Here is a 23793-nt window from a genome sequence, read left to right as displayed (position 1 = left end):
TGATTTTTATGAAATTTTGTTTTCACGAATATGCCATGAAATCATCAAATTTTGAAAATTTCTAGCAGTGAAAAATAAATGGTTTACAGCACTCACCTCAATTACCCTCTGCACAGTTGGTGACGTGGAATTAGTCTGAACTACTCCTCTGAAAATACAGTGATAATTAGACAGTACATAAACATTATCAAGAATTCACAAGATGAGAATATAAGATAATTGGTGCAATTAAGATCTTTCTTCGTTTGACATTTCTTCTTCATTCTTTAATTTTCAGTCAATATTTTAATAATTCCAGGCAAAATTAATCCACATGTTTATTAGAAGCGCATATCTCTAGTACAGGGGAATGTATGAGATCCTTTTTTTTTGAGCAGAAGTGTTTTGAGATGGGTCTGCAATCAGCAAAAATGGATTCTGACAGTACCTCAACATAGAGTCAAAGAAAGTGAACACATTTTTCTAAAATTGTCTGAAAAAAGGTATCCATTTCCACACTTCGGATGTCTGGAAAGGGGTAGCTAGGGGTCCGAGATATTGCTGACACTCTCCGAACAGAAACAAACTATTAAAGTATTTGCCACTCTCAAAATATTATGAAAGTGCCCTCAGTGGCCCGCTCACTTGTGGACCGGTGCTCAGCCTGGTCCCATTCTGCCCCTGACCTGAACTGGCTCTGGAGATTATCCTTGTCCAATTTTGGGAAAGTACTCACCTAAAATTTGTTCCTAAATACGAAATATATAACAAATATCGACACATGGTGAATAACTACTAATCACCATTATTATTATTTTGATGGAAGCGTGCATTAGAATCTATGGGCAGCAGTCGCCAAGTGCTGGAGAATTCTGAACTTTGCTATAAATTTCAAGTAGGGGTGTCCCGCCAGTTAAACGTGTCTCCGGCCATATTATTATTATTATTATTAGTGATACCAAGAGCACTCATCTTATATATCAAGTTATATTACATTAATTGTTGTAGAATTTATCATATTTATGTATATAGTTGAACAACGTCCCAATGTTACTTAGGTGCTTCTCAGAGATAAACAAGTTCTACCCTCGTTTCATCAGTCACGTGTCAATAGTATCGTCCAGGAACCGGAAGTGACAAGTCGTCGTATTAGATTCATCATGGCGTCCGTGCTGCAGTGATGGTATTCCGCAACATCTCTCATATTTCATCAACAAGCGCCGGTTCTTGAACATTTCCGAATATATTCCGAGACCAATGTTGGGAAGTGAGTTCAACTTAACGTATACGAGCTACTGACAACTGAATAATGAAACCGAAGATTGACTTCGGCGAGTGTCTGAAGGACAGTCCCCGTTTCAGGTAAGCCAGCCAAGCGTACTATAGTATACGGGCTATCAACATTGGACGCTGGTTATCTTTTTCATGGATATGTGTCTGCTTCTGTTGCGGTTTAGAAAATAACTTTTACAATTCCAGACAGTGTGTGGCGGCTTCCCAATCACCCTTTGCGTTCAAATTAGGGTCAATTAAATTAATTATTCTTCGCTTAATACCTGGATTACAGATTCATGTGTTTTCACCCTGTTGCAGAATTGTACACCATCATTACTTCAACTTTATAATCACTCGCTTGTGTGTTTTCTTGGTTCTTTCAAATCGGACAGTTCTAGCGTTCAACAAAGGACATAAATTAAAATAAGAATGGCACAATGAGTTCATTCCTATGAGTCATCAATGTGTAATCGAAAGTCACTTAGGGGGCGTTGCCGGACTGTGTGTGACCATGGTAGTTAGCGGGATATGCCGGATTATTTTAACCATGTAGAGTACATGTACCTACAAACCTGGTTCATGTTTATTAATAAAGAGGAAAATTAAAAACCACTAGAAATTCTTGATATTTTGCTAAATGAAAAGGTCCATCGATAAAGTGCTGGGATACCAGAACTTGTTTCCATGGTAATAATGAATTTCCATCATAGTATTACAGTATGCTCGAATCTGGTGTCCATTTTTATACTGTTGTCAAACTCTTCTTCAGTATACCCAGGCAGTCACAAAGAATAACTTGGCAACATTTCAAGAAATTGCTGTTAAAAGTGTGTTATCTACATCCTTCCTTAAGGAGTAAGGTTCCTAATTCATTTAATACAAACAACCCTCTTCAAATAGTGTGGCATATTGTTAGCTTATTAATTACTATAGTGATTTTCCGTATGTATAACAATTTTTTTCACATTGCAAATTATTCTACTAATGTCTATGCAAACAAATTCAATTTACACACTTAGTTTGAAGTGTTTACTTTTGAATGCATAGATGATTAAAAAATATTTTCACAAGCTGCATTCTCACTAGTGAACTTGATCTGCACTGAAAGGAATTGCTGTAATAATTAAATAATTTCACATTAATATTTGTCACCTTCCAAAACAATGTCATATTCATGAAAATATCTCTTCTACTTCATGTCTTAGAATGTCACCATTGTCAGGACATTATGTTACTTCAGCACATGACAGATGAGAACGTGATTTTGAAATATGCCGACTGGGTCTCCTTCCTGGTGTGAACATGGCATTATTAATCCCAACACAAACTTAGATGATTAACTCTATCTTGATTTGAATTGAGTTCTCCAGTGAGAACATGGTTACAGTTGTCTGTTTATATGACATCTTCATTCCCATCGGGAAAACTATTAGTGTTCGTTTCAATATAAATACATGTATCTTATTGCCTCTAATGTGTTATGGTTTGGTCAGGGTTCAGTTTCACTAACTTCTGCAATCCTAGATTGTGTTTCTCATTAGTAAGGGTACCTATTTGAAATATGAATGTGGTATTCAGACTGTGCATGATTGCTTATTAATAATCATGTTAATTTTTTACATTCATGTGTAATCTTCATTGCATTTGTTTACAATAAGTTCAACCCTCATCTTTCTAAATGCTATAACACAATATACCATTTAATGTATTAAAAGCATGCTCTTGTAAATGGCCGAATTTTATGGTCAATAATATAATTTACAATATCCATCATTTTTGGTTTATTTGCGTTTCTATTGGAATTGCAAATATGATGATATTTTCTGAGACACTTGCACCTGCATCAAATTCCTCTGATCATTACCAGCACTTACAAACAAGATCACTCATTGGTCTACGTCTTGTATACATCTATATGCCTTCTGAGTTATTGTGTGCATAAATTACAATGTCACAAATCCCATAGTCAGCTAGCAAGGACATGTGTACATGACACGATCATATGTGCTACATGCAGCCTTTCCAGCTGACTGTGCCAAGTCATTCTTCAGATAGTCAGCTTATACAAATTAATTCCAAGTGAAAATAAAGTATTCTACAGTATTGTTTTTATCTTCTATTGATACCTACTAGTATATTTGTTTAGTGGAGATTACGTTTAATAATATTATAGAGAACTTGACCAGTCACAAAGGCACTGATTTATTAGATTAAATCTAGGGTAAATATACACACAATGACCAATAAAAGGAAGATATAACAATAGAGACCAAAGGTTGAACAATGCCATCAATGACCATCAATGCTAACACACATTGACACAGGAATTTCCTGAAGTTATTTCCTATCACAGGCTATTTGAAAGCCTGAGGAATAACTTCTGATACCCAAACCATATTTTAGTCTGTTGTCAATTCATTTGGTCTCAAGAATAGTGCTTAACACTACGGAGAAATTACAAAATCATTGTTTCCTTGGACACAAAATCTGGACTTCTTATTTTTGTTTGTCCTATGTAACGTACTGGTACAAAATTTCATGGTTTTCATGACTTGAAAATTTGTTTCTTGTGGAATTAAAAATACTTCGTGTTTAATTTGACATTTTGCTGAACAAAATATCAGGAGTTTCTATACTAAGTGCTTTTTAACATTTTGAGCATTATTGTCAACTTTTGCCACCAGCAACAACTGTCTGTCCCTCTCCACGTGAAATGTTGGTAAGAACTTACAAACTTTTTGGTCAAAAACTAAAAGCAATATCTAAAACTCTCTGAATGGACCAAAATATTGATAAAATTTAGTGACAAATTCACAAAATGTAAAAATATGTGCACTTAATTCTGGGCGGGAAAAATATCTGGCAGTGAAAGGTTTAATATTACAATGTATAAGGTTATTACAAGGACATCATAATGTATTTGTATACTTGAAGACGGTATCAACTGACACATACTGAGGTCAATACGACCACATATCGCTTAGTGAAATGAATGCTTTGTAGTATCTTTGAAATGACCAGGACTTGAACTTTACAGAGTCATTGAAGGCAGCTGCCTTTGATAATTCTCATATTATTCCAATATGCATAAATATGCTATATTGTTTATAAATATTGGCATTTGAAAATGAGTGTCTGCTCAACTCCCAGCTCTGAATAACCATATTATTGTGCAATTTTCTATCCATAACTGTCGATGGATGAAGTCTAAAACTGTCTTTTTTCTCGGGTGGTAAAAAATACTGTGAAATACTTTATTTTAGCTGGAATTAATTTTCCCTGAAGAGACTTTTTGGGTGTTTCATATAGAGTTTAATTTCACTGATTTTTGACAAGTTGAATGTAAAACATAGGCAAAAAGGTATATACATGTAATATAAAAAAAGTATAATCATCCCTCCAGTGCAAATAGCAAAAATAAATTACAAGTAAAAATTAGGTATTTTACAGTAGTTGAACTTTCTTGCAATATTTTTGTAACTTGCCCATTATCATGGAAAGAATGCTTACTTAATCATTTCCATTTCCTAATGAGGATATAGATGTGCATTCAGTATTCAATATTACAAAATGATGAAACAATGTTAACATATTAAAGGGATACTGTGACAGCTGTATATATGTATACATACTCTAAATCGCATTGATTTCCTAAGAGCAAAATTTCGTGAGTTTCTTGGATGTGAACACTTTTATACATGAATGCTATAAAATCTAGAAATTGAAATGATAATTAGACGATATTCAGAGCATATGAAATTCATACAAACCAAAAAATGCATGTGCCTGACTGTGTTTAATTAAACGAAGAAAGACAGACATTAAAAAAAACAACCGACTGCATATTTAGTTTACATCCATGCACTTATTAGCTAGTCTTAAAATTTCATATCATCAAATTATGTTATTTGCATGTACAGTTGTAGGGCTTGAATTTCACAGCGATTACCTTGATGCCAAATAAATTTACCTTGGTGCCAAATAAATTTACCTTGGTGCCAAATAAATTTACCTTCATGCCAAATAAATTGACCTTGGTGCCAAATAAATTTACCTTGGTGCCAAATAAATTTACCTTGGTGCCAAATAAATTTACCTTGGTGCCAAATAAGTTTACCTTGATGCAAAATAAGTTTACCTTGGTGCCAAATAACTTTACCTTGGTGCCAAATAAATTTACCTTGGTGCCAAATAAATTTACCTTCATGCCAAATAAATTGACCTTGGTGCCAAATAAATTTACCTTGGTGCCAAATAAATTTACCTTGGTGCCAAATAAGTTTACCTTGATGCAAAATAAGTTTACCTTGGTGCCAAATAACTTTACCTTGGTGCCAAATAAATTTACCTTGGTGCCAAATAAGTTTACCTTGGTGCCAAATAAGTTTACCTTGGTGCCAAATAAATTTACCTTGGTGCCAAATAAATTGACCTTGGTGCCAAATAAATTGACCTTGGTGCCAAATAAGTTTACCTTGATGCCAAATAAGTTTACCTTGATGCCAAATAAATTTCCCTTGATGCCAAATAAATTTCCCTTGATGCCAAATAAATTTACCTTGGTGCCAAATAAATTTACCTTGGTGCCAAATAAATTTACCTTGATGCCAAATAAATTTACCTTGATGCCAAATAAATTTACCTTGATGCCAAATAAATTTACCTTGGTGCCAAATAAATTTACCTTGGTGCCAAAGAAATTTACCTTGGTGCCAAAGAAATTTACCTTGGTGCTAAAGAAATTTACCTTGGTGCCCTTCAATATTTCTTGTATTACTCGATGATTTTATCAAATTTAGCCTTGAAAATGGGTGCCAACTTAATGCCAAGTCCTGTTGTTAGTAAAAGCTGAAAATTGACTCAAATTTTGCCTGTTGGCTTGAAAATTAAGGTTTATTTCCAGAAATATTAAGAAATATATAAGATAAAAGTACAGAAAAATTGACTACGATTAAATTTCAAGAAAGTCACTGCGACTCCAGTGGAATTTTCACTGCTATAAAACATTGCAATTATTTCACAAAATTCACAGAAATTTGTCATGTGTGAAATTAAAACCTCTTACTGGATATTGACAGAACATTTGTATAGATATTTGTATTCGTTTAATTAGAACAAAGATTCAGAATATTTTATTCACTGTATCGTATATAATATGCGTTATAAGATATAGCTTCAATAACAGCTGATTGTAATTCGGTTTCAGTTTTGAAACAAGTGTGTTAGTCCAGGCAAATCTTCATTTGCACATAGTTTTTCTTGGTATTTTTTTTCTTTAAATCTGGAAACAAATGCTGGTATACAGTTTTATTTGTGAAATTTGTTGAAAAATGGCCAACAAAGTATTTACCGTAGTACCTGTAACACAATGGATGTGGACAAATTAAAACCATATTTCTACAACAACAATAACAAGACCTGATGGTAATTTGCCTCCTTGCCTGAAAAGTTTGCATTGGTCCCTTTGAAAATGCAGATTTCCTTCCATACTATACAAATACTTTATACACCAAGGCACTTCTATCAATTTTTTGGTTTGAAAATGGTTGCCCTGGCAATGCTGAAGTTTAAGACCTAAAAATAAATAATCAATGTCATTTGTTGGTCAATGTCAACAAATCAATCTCTAATGAGAAAATAATCAAATGGGCATTAATGTAAGTGGTCTCAACAGCTGACATCTATAGGGGTTCTGAATGAACTTCACTGGAGTTCTCTTTTAAATTGATGTGATTCATAGTGCATCAGAGGGTAAGGTCACTTGGGATGTGACAATATACAATTATAAATGAAGTACACAAACCATATGCAAACTTTACACCTTGAATATCAAAGTCAACTTTTTCTTTTCCTGAATAAACCAGCTGATAGAAATTTGGAAAAAAATATGCAAAACATCAATTTGGGCTTATACTGTAGAATACTTTATTTTCGCTTGGAATTAATTTTCGCTGAAGAAATGATACAGTGAAAATAAAATCTAGTGAATTTACTTTTTTCCTATATTTTACATTCAACTTGTCAAAAATCAGTGAAAATAAAATCCGCACAAAACACCCCAAAAGTTATTTCAGTGAAAATTAATTCCAGTTAAAATAAAGTATTTCACAGTATTATAGTAGTTGCAAATTGGTTTATTTATAAATACAGAGGTTCATTTATTCACACTGAATATATTTAGCCCAATTATAGATGAGTGCATCTCCAGTATAAGGACATGTAAATAAACAATTGTTTTATTGTGTACTGGATTATTTAAATATTACTTATTATTATACATCTGTCACTGTAACGCCATAAGTTACAGGGTGCCATAATTTTGCATTTTTTTACGGGGTATTTTCACCCTACCATATTAGGAAATGTGAATTCCAAATATGGAATGATTACAGGCATAAGCGTCCTATAATAATAAAAACAAACATGGCTGCCATAAGGGTTTGACCAAACTCCACACAAAGATGTTTGCTGATTCTGTTCTAAACATTTTGGATGTCGGCAATCACATGGTGTATCCTTGGATGGAAAAGATGTATAATAATAAGGTTATTGTGAGGATACCCCAAAGTATGTACTCAGACAGTAGTTGCAGAGACCTCTGCTGCACAACGGTCGATAATCTCGCTGTACTGTCTTTGTGCATACTTTGAGGTATCTTCATAATAACCTCATATTTTGACAATAGACATCTCTGTTATTTAGTAAATTACGTAAACACATGTGCTATTAAAAAAGCTAATACGATAATTTTATTAAAGAATTGTAAATTATTGTATTAATCTTGTCTTGTGTACCTAGCACAGACTTACGTTAAATCCCTAGCATTGAACTGGATTACCCGCATCTTCAGCACTGCAGAGAAAATGTCCGTCCTTTTTAGTGTCCTGAACCTTTCGATGAACTTCTAACCTGATATCAAACTAAAAATCTCACAAGCAGCGAAAAGCAGGAATGTATCTTGCATATTTAAATGCTAAAGAGAGACATGAGTTGGTTGTTTCAGCTGATTGTAATCCAACAGGATTCTAGTTACTTGAATGTCTGTATTTTTATAGACCATTTCCCATTCACCATGAGATCCTGTGTTATGCATGAAATCGGACGTAAAAACAGGACAGACTATTAAGGTCATAACATTGTAGTGTTGTCTAAACATTATGTGGGATCATTGACCCTCCAGTAGAGTATGATGAGATTCAACAAATGCTAAAGTATTTGTGGGGGGGTATTTTCATTTTTATTGATGTGCTAAACTCATTTAATGATGGCCAATGCTTTTTAAAGTTAGGGTATCTTAACGCAATATTCCCCTCTTAACCTTTTCACCACCAGTTCCTGTTTTTCATCACAAAACAAACTCACAAAATAGTCCTATTTATAGTCTGCCCTTTCTTTCAAAAGATTGGGACAAAAATAGACAAATTTGTTTAGTAAAAACTAAATATTGACATAAATTTTGTCTGTTGGCTTCAAAATTAAAGTTTTGGAGAAATATTGAAGAATATAAGAAAAACTATCAGAAAAATTTGGTTGAGAAAGTCTGGTCGTAAAAAAGTTAAAGATCAACATTTCGACATTGAGCTATAAAAAAAAAAATTCGAATTCAAAATCAAATTGTTGCATTTTTGTGGAGACGTTTGGCCTGTGCAGTTCACACGGTAATAGCAGTGGCAGAAAATCACCTATCGACTGAGTATTCTATTTTAGGTCTCTTCTCAATTGACATTCCATTTACAAAATGAAATGGAGAAGAGTGGAAAACAGAAGAGAATCAGATGTGATTTGGAATTTACAGATGAGTTTGAAACTGTCTGCGTCACACATTACTTTATATTGTTTTTATTGGTTGGATTCTTGACTTTAAATCGACGTTTTCTTCTCAATTCCACTTTTGTCTGTGTGTCTAAGATCAAAATAAGTCATGAACTCTGAAAACAATGGAATATACAGGGTTATGCATATGAAAAACCGAGTAAATACAAATAGTATACACTTCTATTGGAGATGCATTTTTTAATAGAAGAAATACAGTAATTCACACTGTATATTCTACAAATCCTAATTAATAATAATCAGTTAATCATTCTCAAATTTTGGATATTAAATATGTTTTTTAACTTTGCTTGATATACCATATTTGCTATGTAAGAGTGTAAACAGTAAACTGTTTAATTTTCGCTGCTTAAAAATGTCTTTGATTTGGTGATGTATTGTCAAAATTTGTTTCAAATTTTGCAGACACTCCATTAATAGAACAGTAGAGAAATTTTCACTTTTAAAAAATTGTGTGATTTTTAACACAAAATATCCAAGGTAACGAAAATTTGCCTCTTAAATTTACATTTTAATACTTACGTAATGACAAGTTTATTCAAATAGACAATGTGAGCTTGTTCTCTCACATACATGTACAACAACTTTGGAAAAATATTTCTTAAATATATTACTGTAAACCCATGTATTTTTCGATAGATATGAAAGTCAATTTTACTTTAAAATGCAATTAACTAAATTTCAGATCATGCATGCATTGAACAAACTACAACAAAAAAGGTTGTACCCATTTCAGTTCTGGCGGAAAGTAGGGTTTTCTGAAAAATTGCCTGGAAATGAGAAAAAAAATAATTACCGGTATAGTCCTAGATGTGATGAATAATATTACTTAGTTTCATACTTCAGTAATTACTATTGTAATACTGGCATTGTCAATTACAAGGGTTCAATATTTTGGTCTGTCCATCGGTCCTGAACAGGTTTATTTCACCTGAGACTGGTAATTGCGGAAATTGTCTTCCCTGCTCTCCATTCTGTTTTCTGTTTTAATATTTTGATCACCTGTCTGGTTCTGCCTATTTTCTAAATAGTTAATTGTGTTAACCTACATTTAATCTACAACATTGCTTGCTGATCAGAATTTCATGAAACCAGGAAAAAATTATGTTTTAGTACAAAACAAAATAATTGAATTCTGAAATCAATAATATATACACATACGTACATGTATATGAAAAAATGAGGAAATTCAAAAAGGATTTAATTATTAATTATTTTTAAACTATAAACGTGTTAAAGTACAGGTAGTCTATATTGAAATACTATTTATATGTATGCTATGGGACACATCACTCACTGCATATCTACAAGCATTGCTCTGGGTTATATACACATGTTACTGGACACTATGTTGACTTTATATGTAATGAGTTTTTCTCCACCCATAGTGTTATTATGAATGTTTGCAATGTTTTTTAACCCTCTCTCTGAGTGCAGAAATCAACTTCAAATACCATCTGCGAAAGAGCATCATTCTGATGAAATTTTAAACTTTTTTTTTTTTATCAAAAACTAGAAGCAGAGTCACATTTTGTCTCTTGAGTCCAAAATTAATTTTGAGTACAGTGAAAATTACTGAAATTGTGAACAAGTTTACCGCATTTTGAGGGGGGGGGAATTCAGTGCTCAACGGGTTAATTTTATTACAATGTAAATCAGTGATACCAGTACATTTAATTATACTGGTACTGAGGTGTTCTGATTTGGGGGAGAGGGGGGTAGTTGAAGATGGAGTGTGATGATTAATATTGTTTTCACTATTAAAGTTACTGTAATTTCATAGTGCATTGTGGGGGTCTATTTTTCCTCGGGAGTTGGTTTATTCAATGTTTAAACTTTAATGAGAGCCCCCCTGAATTTTGAATGGTCCATCCCTAATGACAACAATACAGCAGAGAAACTTGTGTAACACTGTAGAGATAGAATTAAGCTATTGTAGAAAGTGCACAGACTGATTAATTAGATTGAACATTATGCTAGTGGAATGTTGGACTTGTTTTTTCTTGACCTCACATGACATGTATAACAAAATTTCCCCATGCCTCATCATCATTACTAGTTCTATATTTGACTGATTGATTACGTAAACACATCCCTTTGAGTGACCTTCAAGATGGTGGGAATTTTATTTATTTTGGATGGTAATAAATTTCAAATCCAGTGCTTTAATTTGACAGCGAGTGAGAAAGTGTGAATGGAGTTAAGTTTTTGCATGTTTGGTGCATCAATTGTTTCCAGATAGTGAAAAATGTCTGTCTCTGTGTCCAGCATGGATTGACTCTTGTGGTAGTCTTTTGTTTAATACAATGTACATTGTAACTCTTTGTGTTTAGGCCAGACTTTTATTATCCCTTGTTTCGCGAACCCGCGAATGAACAGGAGCCGAAAATGAAATAAAAATAAAATTTTATTTCAGCGTAATTTCTCGCGCCCGCCGACTTGTAAGTGCAAGAAATTGTTGAAAAAAACTTATTTTTATCTTCATTATTTTTTTTCACATAACAAACCCAAGTTGCATTTTCGTTGGATTATCATGATCAAAATACCGAAGTCTCGCACAGATGAGAAACAAGGTTATACATGGAATAAAATAAAATTTTATTTCATTTCTTCTCTTCGACCAATGATCTCACTTACAATTCTTTGAGAATCACACAAATCTAATGGGGGGAAAAAAAAAAATTTTAATTTTTTTCTGCCCTCCTCAAAAAAATTGCCTTATAAAAACTTGAGAAACAAGGAATAGAAAAAATTTGGCCTTAGAGATCAGACTTAAATATTGTTAGATTGTTCTTTAACCTTTTCACCACCAGTGCCCTCTTTTCATCACAAATTAATTCAATTTATATTCTGCACTTTTCTTCAGAAGATTGGGACAAAAATAGTCAAAAATAGTAAAAACTGAAAATTGACTCAAATTTTGTCTGTTGGCTCTGAAATTTGGTTCATTTCTAGAATTTTTTTTAAAAAAATGCAGAATATTTGGGTGAAAAAGTGAAATTTCCGTGGTGAAAAGCTTGAATTTTATTTCAACAATGTACATGTATTTTGCACATGCTGTATATCACTATGGGACTCGTATGGAACACGATAAAGGTTGTGACCATTCTAGACATCTTCAAATATTTCCTACATTTTGCACAAAAAATGTACATTATTTGTGACATGCTTCTTTTGAGCTAAATACCATATTCAAATATGTCACTGTAAACTGAGAACAGACTTCTCAAGGTAGAGTGAACCAAGTGAGTATTGGTCACCAGATCCGAGAGGAGAATAACACACTGGAGAGGAGCACTTGTAGCCAAGGTGTTTATTGCTCAACTGCTAGACCTGGAACTGAGTCTAAATACTCACAAGATGTTCCATACAATGTATCAATACCATTATGCAAATAACTAAACTTAACGTCATAGCCTCAAATCTTTACAATCCTTTCTCCTTACAGAGGATTAAAACTCACTTTTAAAAACTTTGAAATACACTTAAAAATACTGATATCATTATGCAAATAACTAAACTAAATGTCATAGCCTCAAATCATTACATTCACAAAAATGTAACTGTCCTTGAACAAGTAAAACTTTTCTGTACTGTCTCATATATTTAGGTCTTGTCTGTGTAATTTTTGTTTTTATTTTATTAAGTTTGTTTGTTTATTTGTTTGTTTATTTATTTATTTATTTATTTAATTATTAATTCATTCATTTTTCTATCTATCTATTTGTAGGGCTTCCTTGGAACAATCAGAACAATCTATTTGTGAACTGGAAGGCAAGCTTGATAAGGTAAGTGTGGGGATATCCATAATCTATTTAGGAACGTTGACTTAGGAAAATCACCCAGTCACGCGTTAACCATTCGATAGTTTTAATCAGAACACCAAGAGATTACAAGATGATGGCACAACAGCAAAAGTGACAGATTGTCAAACAAAATAACAAAATTTGAGTGGCAAACCATGCGATTGGCTGAATGCTATATGTACATTGTATCTAAATATAACAATGATGTAATCGTAAAAATTCTAACATAAACTAAGTTATGTATGGGTTCCTGTATTAGGTTTCTTACCAGGGAATTATAGAGTAGTGTCCCCCCCCCCCCTGACTCTTTAATTTTGGATAAACAATTTAGCATAGCAATAAAAACAATACAGATAACTACCATATTGTATTGTTATGCAAATTACCTAATACTTCCGAGGGTGAGAAACACTGTGTATGTGCTCAAAACCATTGAGTAATCAAAATCCAGTATGTTCGTAATTTGATATAATTTGATAAAACCTGTATCCGTTGAGTTTTACTGTCAAAATAAATGTATTCAAATGTAAATTACAAAGTAAATGCTCAAAAGCTGAAAAAAATAATAAATATTTAAAGCGAGGGAGTCATCACCTGCGGATGCGTCACAATTCACAAAATATAGTTTGCACTATTCTTCAGAAGATTGGGACAAAAATAGCCAATTTTTAGCTCCGCTGTCGACTTTGTCGAGCGGAGCTTATCATATGAGTGATTGTCCAGCGTCATCCGGTGTCCGTCGTCCATGTCAATGTTTTACTTTTTTGACTTCTTCTTGAAAACTACAAGCCTGAACGCTTTGATACTTGGTTTATATGTACCTTGGGTAGACCTCTCTCAGATTTGTTCATTTCATGATCTTATCTTCAATTCTCTAATTTTGGTGAATATTTTTGTAATTTTTGGTAAAAAGTTATATTTTCGACTTCTTGTTAAAAACCGCAAGTCCAATTGCTTTGATATTACATATATAGGTACTACATGTGTATCTCTCTCAGATTTGTTCATATTGTAATGATATCTTCAATTCTCTAATTTTGGTGAATATTTTTGTAATTTTTGGTAAAAAGTGATATTTTCGACTTCTTGTTAAAAACTGCAAGTGCAATTGCTTTGATATTACATATATAGGTACTACATGTGGACCTCTCTCAGATTTGTTCATTTTGTGATGATATCTTCAATTCTTTAACTTTGGTGAATATTTTTGTCATTTTTGGTAAAAAGTGATATTTTCGACTTCTTGTTAAAAACCGCAAGTCCAATTGCTTTGATATTACATATACAGGTACTACATGTGAATCTCTCTCAGATTTGTTCATTTTGTGATGATATCTTCAATTCTCTAATTTTGGTGAATATTTTTGTCATTTTTGGTAGAAAGTGATATTTTCGACTTCTTGTTAAAAACCACAAGTCCAATTGCTTTGATATTACATATATAGGTACTACATGTGGACCACTCTCAAATTTGTTCATTTCATGATATCTTTAATTTTCTAATTTTGGTGAATATTTTTGTCATTTTTGGTAAAAAGTGATATTTTCGACTTCTTGTTAATAGGTACTACATGTGGACCACTCTCAAATTTGTTCATTTCATGATGATATCTTTAATTTTCTAATTTTGGTGAATATTTTTGTCATTTTTGGTAAAAAGTGATATTTTCAACTTCTTGTTAAAAACCACAAGTCCAATTGCTTTGATATTATATATATAGGTACTACATGTGGACCTCTCTCAGATTTGTTCATTTTGTAATGATATCTTCAATTCTCTAATTTGGGTGAATATTTTTGTCATTTTTGGTAAAAAGTGATATTTTCTTTTTGTTAAAAACCACAATCATTTATGGTTAAAAATTATATTTTTGAATTCTTGTTGAAAACAAGTCCCATTGCATTGATACTATGCATATTGTTCATTTTCTAATGATATCTTCTGTTCTTTAATTGAAATGTGCATTGCTAACAGCGGAGCTATCTCAGCCGAGAGACTGCTTGTTTTAAGTAAAAACTGAAAATTGAGTAAAATTTTGTCTGTTGGCTCCAAAATTAGGGTAAATTTCCCAAAATATTGAAGAATATAATAAAAAAAGTGCAGACAAGTCTTGTGGTGAAAAAGTAAAGAGGATGAGAATATTTACAATTTAAGCCACTCTGGGGTCTGCCCCAACCTGACTTGATTGCTGGATTTGTTATTTTTGAGCTGTTTTTAATCTTGTGTAGCTGGTCATGGATGAGGTTTTTGGGTTTCTTCATTATTTGTAAAATTGTCACTGACAAGTGAAATTCACACATCACACACCGGAAATTAAATCAGTGTGCAGTAATTAATTCTATAAAACCATGTCATCAGTTGAGGAGTGAGACTAATTGATTATGTACGGTGCAATTTGAGAAGTGAACCACATCTGTGGGCAATGCCTGCAAGTTACATTTATATGGTAGTTGTTATTTCCGGTTGTATGATGTTTCTCAATTTTCTAAATGATCAGTGGTCAGTGCTTTTTGTAAGTTACCTTATACCATGACAGCATGCTGGCTTGATCATTAAATGCTTTGTGATGTCTCAGCTTACATATGTCAAGAATATAGTACTAGAGAAAAAGGAAATGCATGCAAGGAACTGTAAATACTATGTTCATTCACGTGGTTATAATTTTACTATTTTCGCCATCCAGTGAAACAGGCAATATTAAAACCAGATGAAAATGTAAAAACACAGAGCTTGTGTAGTTTGATTTAAAAATTTAATGAGTACACCCCCCTCCCTCTTCCCCTCTCTTCGGACCTTTGAAGTCACAGTTTTCTCACCAAATGTTGATGAAACATTTTTATCGTTTTTCTATATTTTTTTGTGTGTACCACATAATTTTCCATTACTTACAAGTCTTAATAAATTTAAAAAAATGGCCAAAAATTCAATTGCTTTGATATTACATGTACATATATAGATACTACATGTAGACCTTTCACAGATTTGTTCATTTCATGATGATATCTTCAATTCTCTAATTTTGGTGAATATTTTTGTCATTTTTGGTAGAAAGTGATATTTTCGACTTCTTGTTAAAAACTGTAAGTCCGATTGCTTTGATACTATACATATTGTTCATTTTCTAATGATATCTTCTGTTCTTTAATTGAAATGTGCATTGCTAACAGTGGAGCTATCTCAGCCGATAGGCTGCTTGTTTTTATTTGTTTTGTTATTATTTTGTTTGTTTGTCTTTCTTTACATCTGTATTGCATTTTACTCAAAACCGATACAAATGCAATAAAGATTATTATAATGATACATTCTTTATTTTTAGCTTGATGACCTTCTCTCCCATCAGTCAACAACTTGATTTTTGGGATTCCATTTTTAATTTGAAGTCCCTATAAAATTAGTTCCTGTCAGAGAGAACACTGCCCTGTAAGATGCTAATCACCCTTCCCCAAACCCCCATTTAATTGTCCCCTGCAGTGGTACTTGTGTGTACTATTTGTAATTAAAGCCATTGGAAACCATTTAACTTATCAGTCAATTGACCAATTAGCTTCCATCTATGTAAACACTAATAATTACAAGGTTATTACCTATATAAGATTTAGTATCATGGGGGACATCTATTTTCAAGGCCAACATATTTAAAAATACCATAGAATAATTGACAGTGTGCAGGGGATATCAGGTTATTTTGAAGTGCGTTAAAGACAGTCTGAATCTATGCCAGGATGGCCTCTGTTGTGTCTAAGGAATTTCAAGCCTTATGAACAAATTAAAACTTAAAGCAAAATCAAAACTTATCGATTGAGCCTAGCTTACATGTAGGTGTTGACCATTAAAATATATTGGTGGGTGGGACAAGGGAGGGGGAGGGGCTGGGCGGGGTAGGTGATTTTGGAAAAAAAAATATACTGGGAGCTATGAAGGAAAGTATTGGCCTAGAGTTCAAATCCCAGCAGGCATGTTTAGTTTCAATCTTCAAACTGACATAAGAGATGATAAACAACAAAGGAAGTGCTACGACCTGTTTATATTTCATATTTACATGAACATTTTAAAGATTACTGATGTTTTCATATACTGTAGAATACTTTATTTTCACTTGGAATTTATTTTCGCTGAAGGGATGATTCCATGAAAATAAAATCCAGCGAATATACTTTTTAGCTTCGTTGTCGACTTTGTCGAGTGGAGCTTATCATATGAGTGATTGTCCATCGTCGTCCGTGTCAATGTTTTACTATTTTGACTTCTTCTTGAAAACTACAAGCCTGAATGCTTTGATACTTGGTGTATATGTACCTTGGGTAGACCTCTCTCAGATTTGTTCATTTCATGATGATATCTTCAATTATCTAATTTTGATGATTAATTTTGATGAAAAGTGATGTTTTTGAATTCTTGTTGAAAACAGCAAGTCCTGTTACTTTGATACTATACATATTGTTCAATTTCTAATGATATCTTCTGTTCTTTAATTGCAATGTGCATTGCTAACAGCGGAGCTATCTCAGCCTATATTTCACATTAAATTCATCAATAATTAGTGAAAATAAATTCCATACAAAACGCCCAAAAATATATTTCAGTGAAAATTAATTCCACCGAAAATATAGTATTCCACAGTACCATATTTGTTCGATTTAGTAGTACTTGCACTCTATGTAAATGACAGGCAACTATACTGTAAAATACTTTATTTTCGCTTGAAATTAATTTTTGCTATTTTCGCTGAAGGAATGATTCAGTGAAAATACCTTTTTTCTTATATTTCACATTCAACTTGTGAAAAATCAGTGAAGATAAATTCCATACTAAACACCCAAAACGTCTTTTTAGTGAAAATAAATTCCATACTAAACACCCAAAACGTCTTTTTAGTGAAAATAAATTCCATACTAAACACCCAAAATATCTTTTTAGTAAAAATAAATTCTATACAAAACACCCAAAACGTCTTTTTAGTGAAAATAAATTCCATACTAAACACCCAAAACGTCTTTTTAGTGAAAATAAATTCCATACTAAACACCCAAAACGTCTTTTTAGTGAAAATAAATACCATACTAAACACCCAAAACGTCTTTTTAGTGAAAATAAATTCCATACTAAACACCCAAAACGTCTTTTTAGTGAAAATAAATTCCATACTAAACACCCAAAACGTCTTTTTAGTGAAAATAAATTCCATACTAAACACCCAAAACGTCTTTTTAGTGAAAATAAATTCCATACTAAACACCCAAAACGTCTTTTTAGTGAAAATAAATTCCATACTAAACACTCAAAACGTCTTTTTAGTGAAAATAAATTCCATACTAAGCACCCAAAACATCTTTTTAGTGAAAATAAATTCCGTACTAAACACCCAAAATGTCTTTTTAGTGAAAATAAATTCCATACTAAACACCCAAAATGTCTTTTTAGTGAAAATAAATTCCATACTAAACACCCAAAACGTCTTTTTAGTGAAAATAAATTCCATACTAAACACCCAAAACGTCTTTTAAGTGAAAATAAATTCCATACTAAACACCCAAAAAGTCTTTTTAGTGAAAATAAATTCCATACTAAACACCCAAAACGTCTTTTTAGTGAAAATAAATTCCATACTAAACACCCAAAACGTCTTTTAAGTGAAAATAAATTCCATACTAAACACCCAAAAAGTCTTTTTAGTGAAAATAAATTCCATACTAAACACCCAAAACGTCTTTTTAGTGAAAATAAATTCCATGCTAAACACCCAAAACGTCTTTTAAGTGAAAATAAATTCCATACTAAACACCCAAAAAGTCTTTTTAGTGAAAATAAATTCCATACTAAACACCCAAAACGTCTTTTTAGTGAAAATAAATTCCATACTAAACACCCAAAACGTCTTTTTAGTGAAAATAAATTCCATACTAAGCACCCAAACGTCTTTTTAGTGAAAATAAATTCTATACTAAACACCCAAAATGTCTTTTAGTGAAAATAAATTCCATACTAAACACCCAAAATGTCTTTTTAGTGAAAATAAATTCTATACTAAACACCCAAAATGTCTTTTTAGTGAAAATAAATTCCATATTAAACACCCAAAACGTCTTTTTAGTGAAAATAAATTCTATACTAAACACCCAAAACGTCTTTTTAGTGAAAATAAATTCCATACTAAACACCCAAAACGTCTTTTTAGTGAAAATAAATTCCATACTAAACACCCAAAACGTCTTTTTAGTGAAAATAAATTCCATACTAAACACCCAAAACGTCTTTTTAGTGAAAATAAATTCCATACTAAACACCCAAAACGTCTTTTAGTGAAAATAAATTCCATACTAAACACTCAAAACGTCTTTTTAGTGAAAATAAATTCCATACTAAGCACCCAAAACATCTTTTTAGTGAAAATAAATTCCGTACTAAACACCCAAAATGTCTTTTTAGTGAAAATAAATTCCATACTAAACACCCAAAATGTCTTTTTAGTGAAAATAAATTCCATACTAAACACCCAAAACGTCTTTTTAGTGAAAATAAATTCCATGCTAAACACCCAAAACGTCTTTTTAGTGAAAATAAATTCCATACTAAACACCCAAAACGTCTTTTTAGTGAAAATAAATTCCATACTAAACACCCAAAACGTCTTTTTAGTGAAAATAAATTCCATACTAAACACCCAAAACGTCTTTTTAGTGAAAATAAATTCCATACTAAGCACCCAAAACATCTTTTTAGTGAAAATAAATTCCATACTAAACACCCAAAACGTCTTTTTAGTGAAAATAAATTCTATACTAAACACCCAAAACGTCTTTTTAGTGAAAATAAATTCCATACTAAACACCCAAAACGTCTTTTTAGTGAAAATAAATTCTATACTAAACACCCAAAACGTCTTTTTAGTGAAAATAAATTCCATACTAAACACCCAAAACATCTTTTTAGTGAAAATAAATTCCAGCGAAAATAAAGTATTCTACAGTAGTCTGAATAATTTTTTAAACAGCTTTATAACTTTTTATTCACCATTTCCAAAGTTAAGCATCACAAATTTGTTATAATTTTTCAAAAAAATTGATCAAGACCTGTAACCAATGATGAATGAAAAAAAAAAATAATAATAAAAAAACACATAATTATGTTGGTGAAAAAATGATGGCATTTTAAAGGGTTAATTTTGTAAAAGACGTGATTCATGGATTTTACAGAAAATTTAGAAATGTTGTACATGGTGTTTTGTATATATCGATGTGTGTCTTGTGTCATGGTATCAACCTGTTAGAATTGATAGCAGTAAAAATAAAACAAACCATTTAGGGACCACCTTCAGTTCTTTGTCTAATTTGGTTGCTATGTAAATGATGTTTATATTCTGCACAGAGCTTCACAGGAAACCACATTGTAATTGTTAATATTCTTAGCACTGGTTTGTGAGTTCCTTCAGCAAGATACGCTTGTGTTCATCTGTTTTGATTTCTCTACAGCTGATCAAGTATTCTAATGGAATGGTGGACGCTGGGAAGGTATACACCGCATCTATTGGGTAAGAATCATGCCACATAGTTTTACTCCATGCATGGATAAGCATATGACAGCATCTAGGCATCACAGAGAAATCAAACGATAATATTGTCAAAATGTCCAAAGCAATTGTTTGCCTTCGTGTCTTTCAATTGATAGATAGATAGATAGATACATAGTCCCTAAAATATTCTTATATACCGTACTCGTTCGACTAAACACTCGCCCCCACTTTTGGACATTTTTATTTTCTGGGCTATGTCTCCAAATTTGACTGTCTAGTCATAAAACCTAGTATTTAATCATTGTTTGATTTTTTTTGAATACCTGAAATCAAAATTTTATAATTTATAACATGTACTATTACAATGTTCCATATCGCACATAACTCGTGTAATTATCAAAGATATTTGTATGATGAAAATATATCATATTTAATAATTCAGTATACAATATGTGCAATTGTAATGTGTTTTTCTATTAGAGAAAATACCTTAATAAGGACGATTTTATAAAATTTTGCCCTGAAAGTGGATGTCCTCTCAACTCAGCAGCATATCCCATGGTTTGTAAGCAAATTATGAAAACTATGACGTCTTGTGTGCACATATTGCGATTTTAAAGTATAAAGTAAGAAATCAAAATGTGTTTGCTTCCATGCCCCCAGTAGAAATATTAGCCCACCAATAATACTGTGGAATACTTTATTTTCGCTGGAATTAATTTTCGCTGGAAAGGCATTTTGAGCGTATTATATGGAGTTTAATGTGAAATATAAAAAAAAAGTATATTCGCTGGATTTTATTTTTACGGAATCATCCTTCAGCGAAAATAGCGAAAATAAATTTCAAGTAAAAATAAAGTATTTTACAGTATGCTTGGAAAATGTGCATTTAATGTGCACTCTTGCATTTACTGGTATTGAGTCTGTTAAGAGTTCATTGTGATATTTTTATTTCATAGGAACTTTGTTACCGGTATCAAAGATATTACAAATCATTTCAAGGAAGATGACCTTGTTAAAGTAAGTAAAATATTATTTCTTTGTGTTTTTTCAAATCATTTGACAAAAATCGCAAAATTAAAAAAAATTTTTCAAATATTGTTATCAGGATTTGTGAATAGAAAATTTCTGATCACTGATTCTGTAATCAATCTCTCAAGATTTTCTTTCTGATTCAGACCTCGAAATATTTCACATTCTTTTCTGAATTTTCCAGTTTAATTTTGTACTAAGAAATGCAACATCAAGTATTTTTACTCTTCTTTTCTTTCCCCAATGACTTCCCTGCTATTACTTGTAATATATTGTAGCTACAAGGGGTCTGTATATACTGGCAGCATTCCATCAACTTCATTAAATAGTTATTTTTGTCACATTTATCTCATATTATACTTCATCTATCGTAGGTGCTTCACTACTATCTACTACCAAATTTTTAATTCATAGCAGAGCTTTCAGTTATCAAGCATGTCACAGGGCAAGGGGTCTTGCTTGTTTCCATAGTGACAACACTTCTGTAGATTTTTTCTTATTACTTGCAAGATGTTTTTGTATCAGACCATTACATTTAACTACATGTAAAGTGGCTTGATTCGTTTATTTGCCTCAGACCTGTATTTATTTCTTGTGGCTAAGTAAAAATACTGTAGAATACTTTGTTTTCATTTGGAATTTATTTTTGCTGTTTTCGCTGAAGGGATGATTTCGTGAAATAAAATCCAGCGAATATACATTTTTTTCTATATTTTACATTAAACTCATCAAAAATCAGTGAAAATAAATTCTATACAAAATGTCTAAAAAGCCTTTTCAGCGAAAATTAATTCCATAAAAAATAAAGTATTTCACAATAAGTAAAAATCTTGTGGTCAACTTGATTCCTGAAATGTTAATGTCATTCCTTTCTTTACTGTTAGCTGCAACTATACATGTATAATTTTATAATCTCAGTTGTAACAGGTTTTGAAATAGTTCCTTCAGACCCCTCCAACCTAGAACCATAACACTCCAAATAACTCAGAGGCATATAAATTTGAAATTGGGAACGGGCACTGGAGAGAGAGAAGAGTTAGGATTAGAGTTATGGGTGAGGGGGCCCTAGGGAAGTCCATTTTTTGTTCTGCTGCACCTTGTCTTGTGCCACCATTATCTGTTCAGTCACATGAATTATCCTTTGCCCCCTGATGCATACATACAACTGGGTAATTTTGGAAATTTTCCAGATTTGGTGATTTTTAGCATACTGTGGCATACTTTATTTTCGCTGGAATTAATTTTTGCTGAAAAGGCTTTTTGGGCATTTTGTATGGAATTTATTTTCACTGATTTTTGATGAGTTTAATGTGAAATACAGGAAAAAAAAGTATATTCACTGGATTTTGATTTAACTGAATCATCCCTTCAGCGAAAATAAATTCCAAGCAAAAATAAAGTATTCTACAGTACATGAAGTGTTACAAAATTTCATGATTTTTACTGACTTATGGAATTCGCAAAAAATTGTCTTTCGTATATTTAAAGAGGTTACAGTATTCGTCTGTGTATGCGGTGTACGTTTAATTGTGCCTTTGTCAAGAATTACCAAGTAAACACAATCACTTATCAATCAAGTCTCCCATTTGACCTTTGTTCCAACAACTGAAACTTGAGGTCATGTGTTGCGTTTAAAGAGGGGTGGTTCCTGAGCTGTGTGACATTTCTAGCTGTGAAAATAACACCTGTTAGCGGATTCAATCGTTTGCGAGATGCGTACAATAGAGATGTGAGTGTTTTATCATCTTTCATATTCCTATTGTTGGTTAAGAAACAGTAGAATCAGTCTCTGCTAAGATCATTGCCAGACAGGTATTCTAGGCTATACCATGTTGCTGGTTTATATGAAAGTTACAAAACAAAACAGAAAATGAGTAAATTGATATTATAAATTCAGAAACTGAAATGGTCAATTATTAATTATTCCATATCAAAACAATAGCCATGTTATTATAAAATTTGTAATATTATGTTTTGAATTGAGGTTATATGTACTTTAAATGTTAGTCATGTAACCATCTTCCACTTAACGTTTAATGGTTTGTTTGATCGCAACAAGAGTATGCAAACACTGCCGTGTCCAGAGATTTAAAGTAATGTCTCTATGTGTACATGTGAAACCTCAAATTTCTGAATATCAGTATATTTCATGGGTCCCTGTAGAGTAGTCTGTTCATTGTTGCATATAACTTGAATTATTTATATAATTACAGGCAGTTGGAATAACATAAGTGAAAGTTTAATAACAAATCTAAAAAAAAAATATTTCACATTCTTTTTCTTTCTACCTCACTCCTAACACAGGGTCCCTTGTTTCTATGAAACCATGTTATGACATTTGGTATTACATGTAATTC

At 32.1% G+C, this 23793-nt stretch overlaps 2 protein-coding genes across 4 annotated transcripts in view; one reads left to right on the top strand and one right to left on the bottom strand.

The window, feature by feature from the left end:
- The window catches only part of LOC100369044 (tRNA pseudouridine synthase-like 1), a 32022-nt gene extending 31185 nt beyond the window's left edge, over window positions 1-837 (bottom strand). The window contains exons 1-2 of the mRNA XM_085508350.1: window positions 716-837; window positions 97-148 (exon numbers count right to left, since the gene is read on the bottom strand). Coding sequence (XP_085364476.1) covers window positions 97-148; window positions 716-762 — 99 coding nt within the window. The 5' untranslated portion in view covers window positions 763-837. The remainder of the gene's footprint in view (window positions 1-96; window positions 149-715) is intronic.
- A 286-nt stretch (window positions 838-1123) lies between these two features.
- The window catches only part of LOC102808801 (arf-GAP with coiled-coil, ANK repeat and PH domain-containing protein 2-like), a 55156-nt gene continuing 32486 nt past the window's right edge, over window positions 1124-23793 (top strand). For all 3 annotated transcript variants that reach the window (XM_006819655.2, XM_085490569.1, XM_085490568.1), the window contains exons 1-4: window positions 1124-1341; window positions 12818-12875; window positions 20364-20422; window positions 21364-21424. In XM_006819655.2, the coding sequence (XP_006819718.2) occupies window positions 1289-1341; window positions 12818-12875; window positions 20364-20422; window positions 21364-21424 (231 nt within the window). In that variant the 5' untranslated portion in view covers window positions 1124-1288. The remainder of the gene's footprint in view (window positions 1342-12817; window positions 12876-20363; window positions 20423-21363; window positions 21425-23793) is intronic.

Source organism: Saccoglossus kowalevskii, chromosome 15 (assembly GCF_978046115.1).
Source record: "Saccoglossus kowalevskii chromosome 15, keSacKowa6.1, whole genome shotgun sequence".
Classification (NCBI taxonomy): Eukaryota; Metazoa; Hemichordata; class Enteropneusta; family Harrimaniidae; genus Saccoglossus; species Saccoglossus kowalevskii.
Note: the sequence above shows the minus strand (reverse complement) of the source record. Positions and strands in the feature narration are given on the sequence as shown.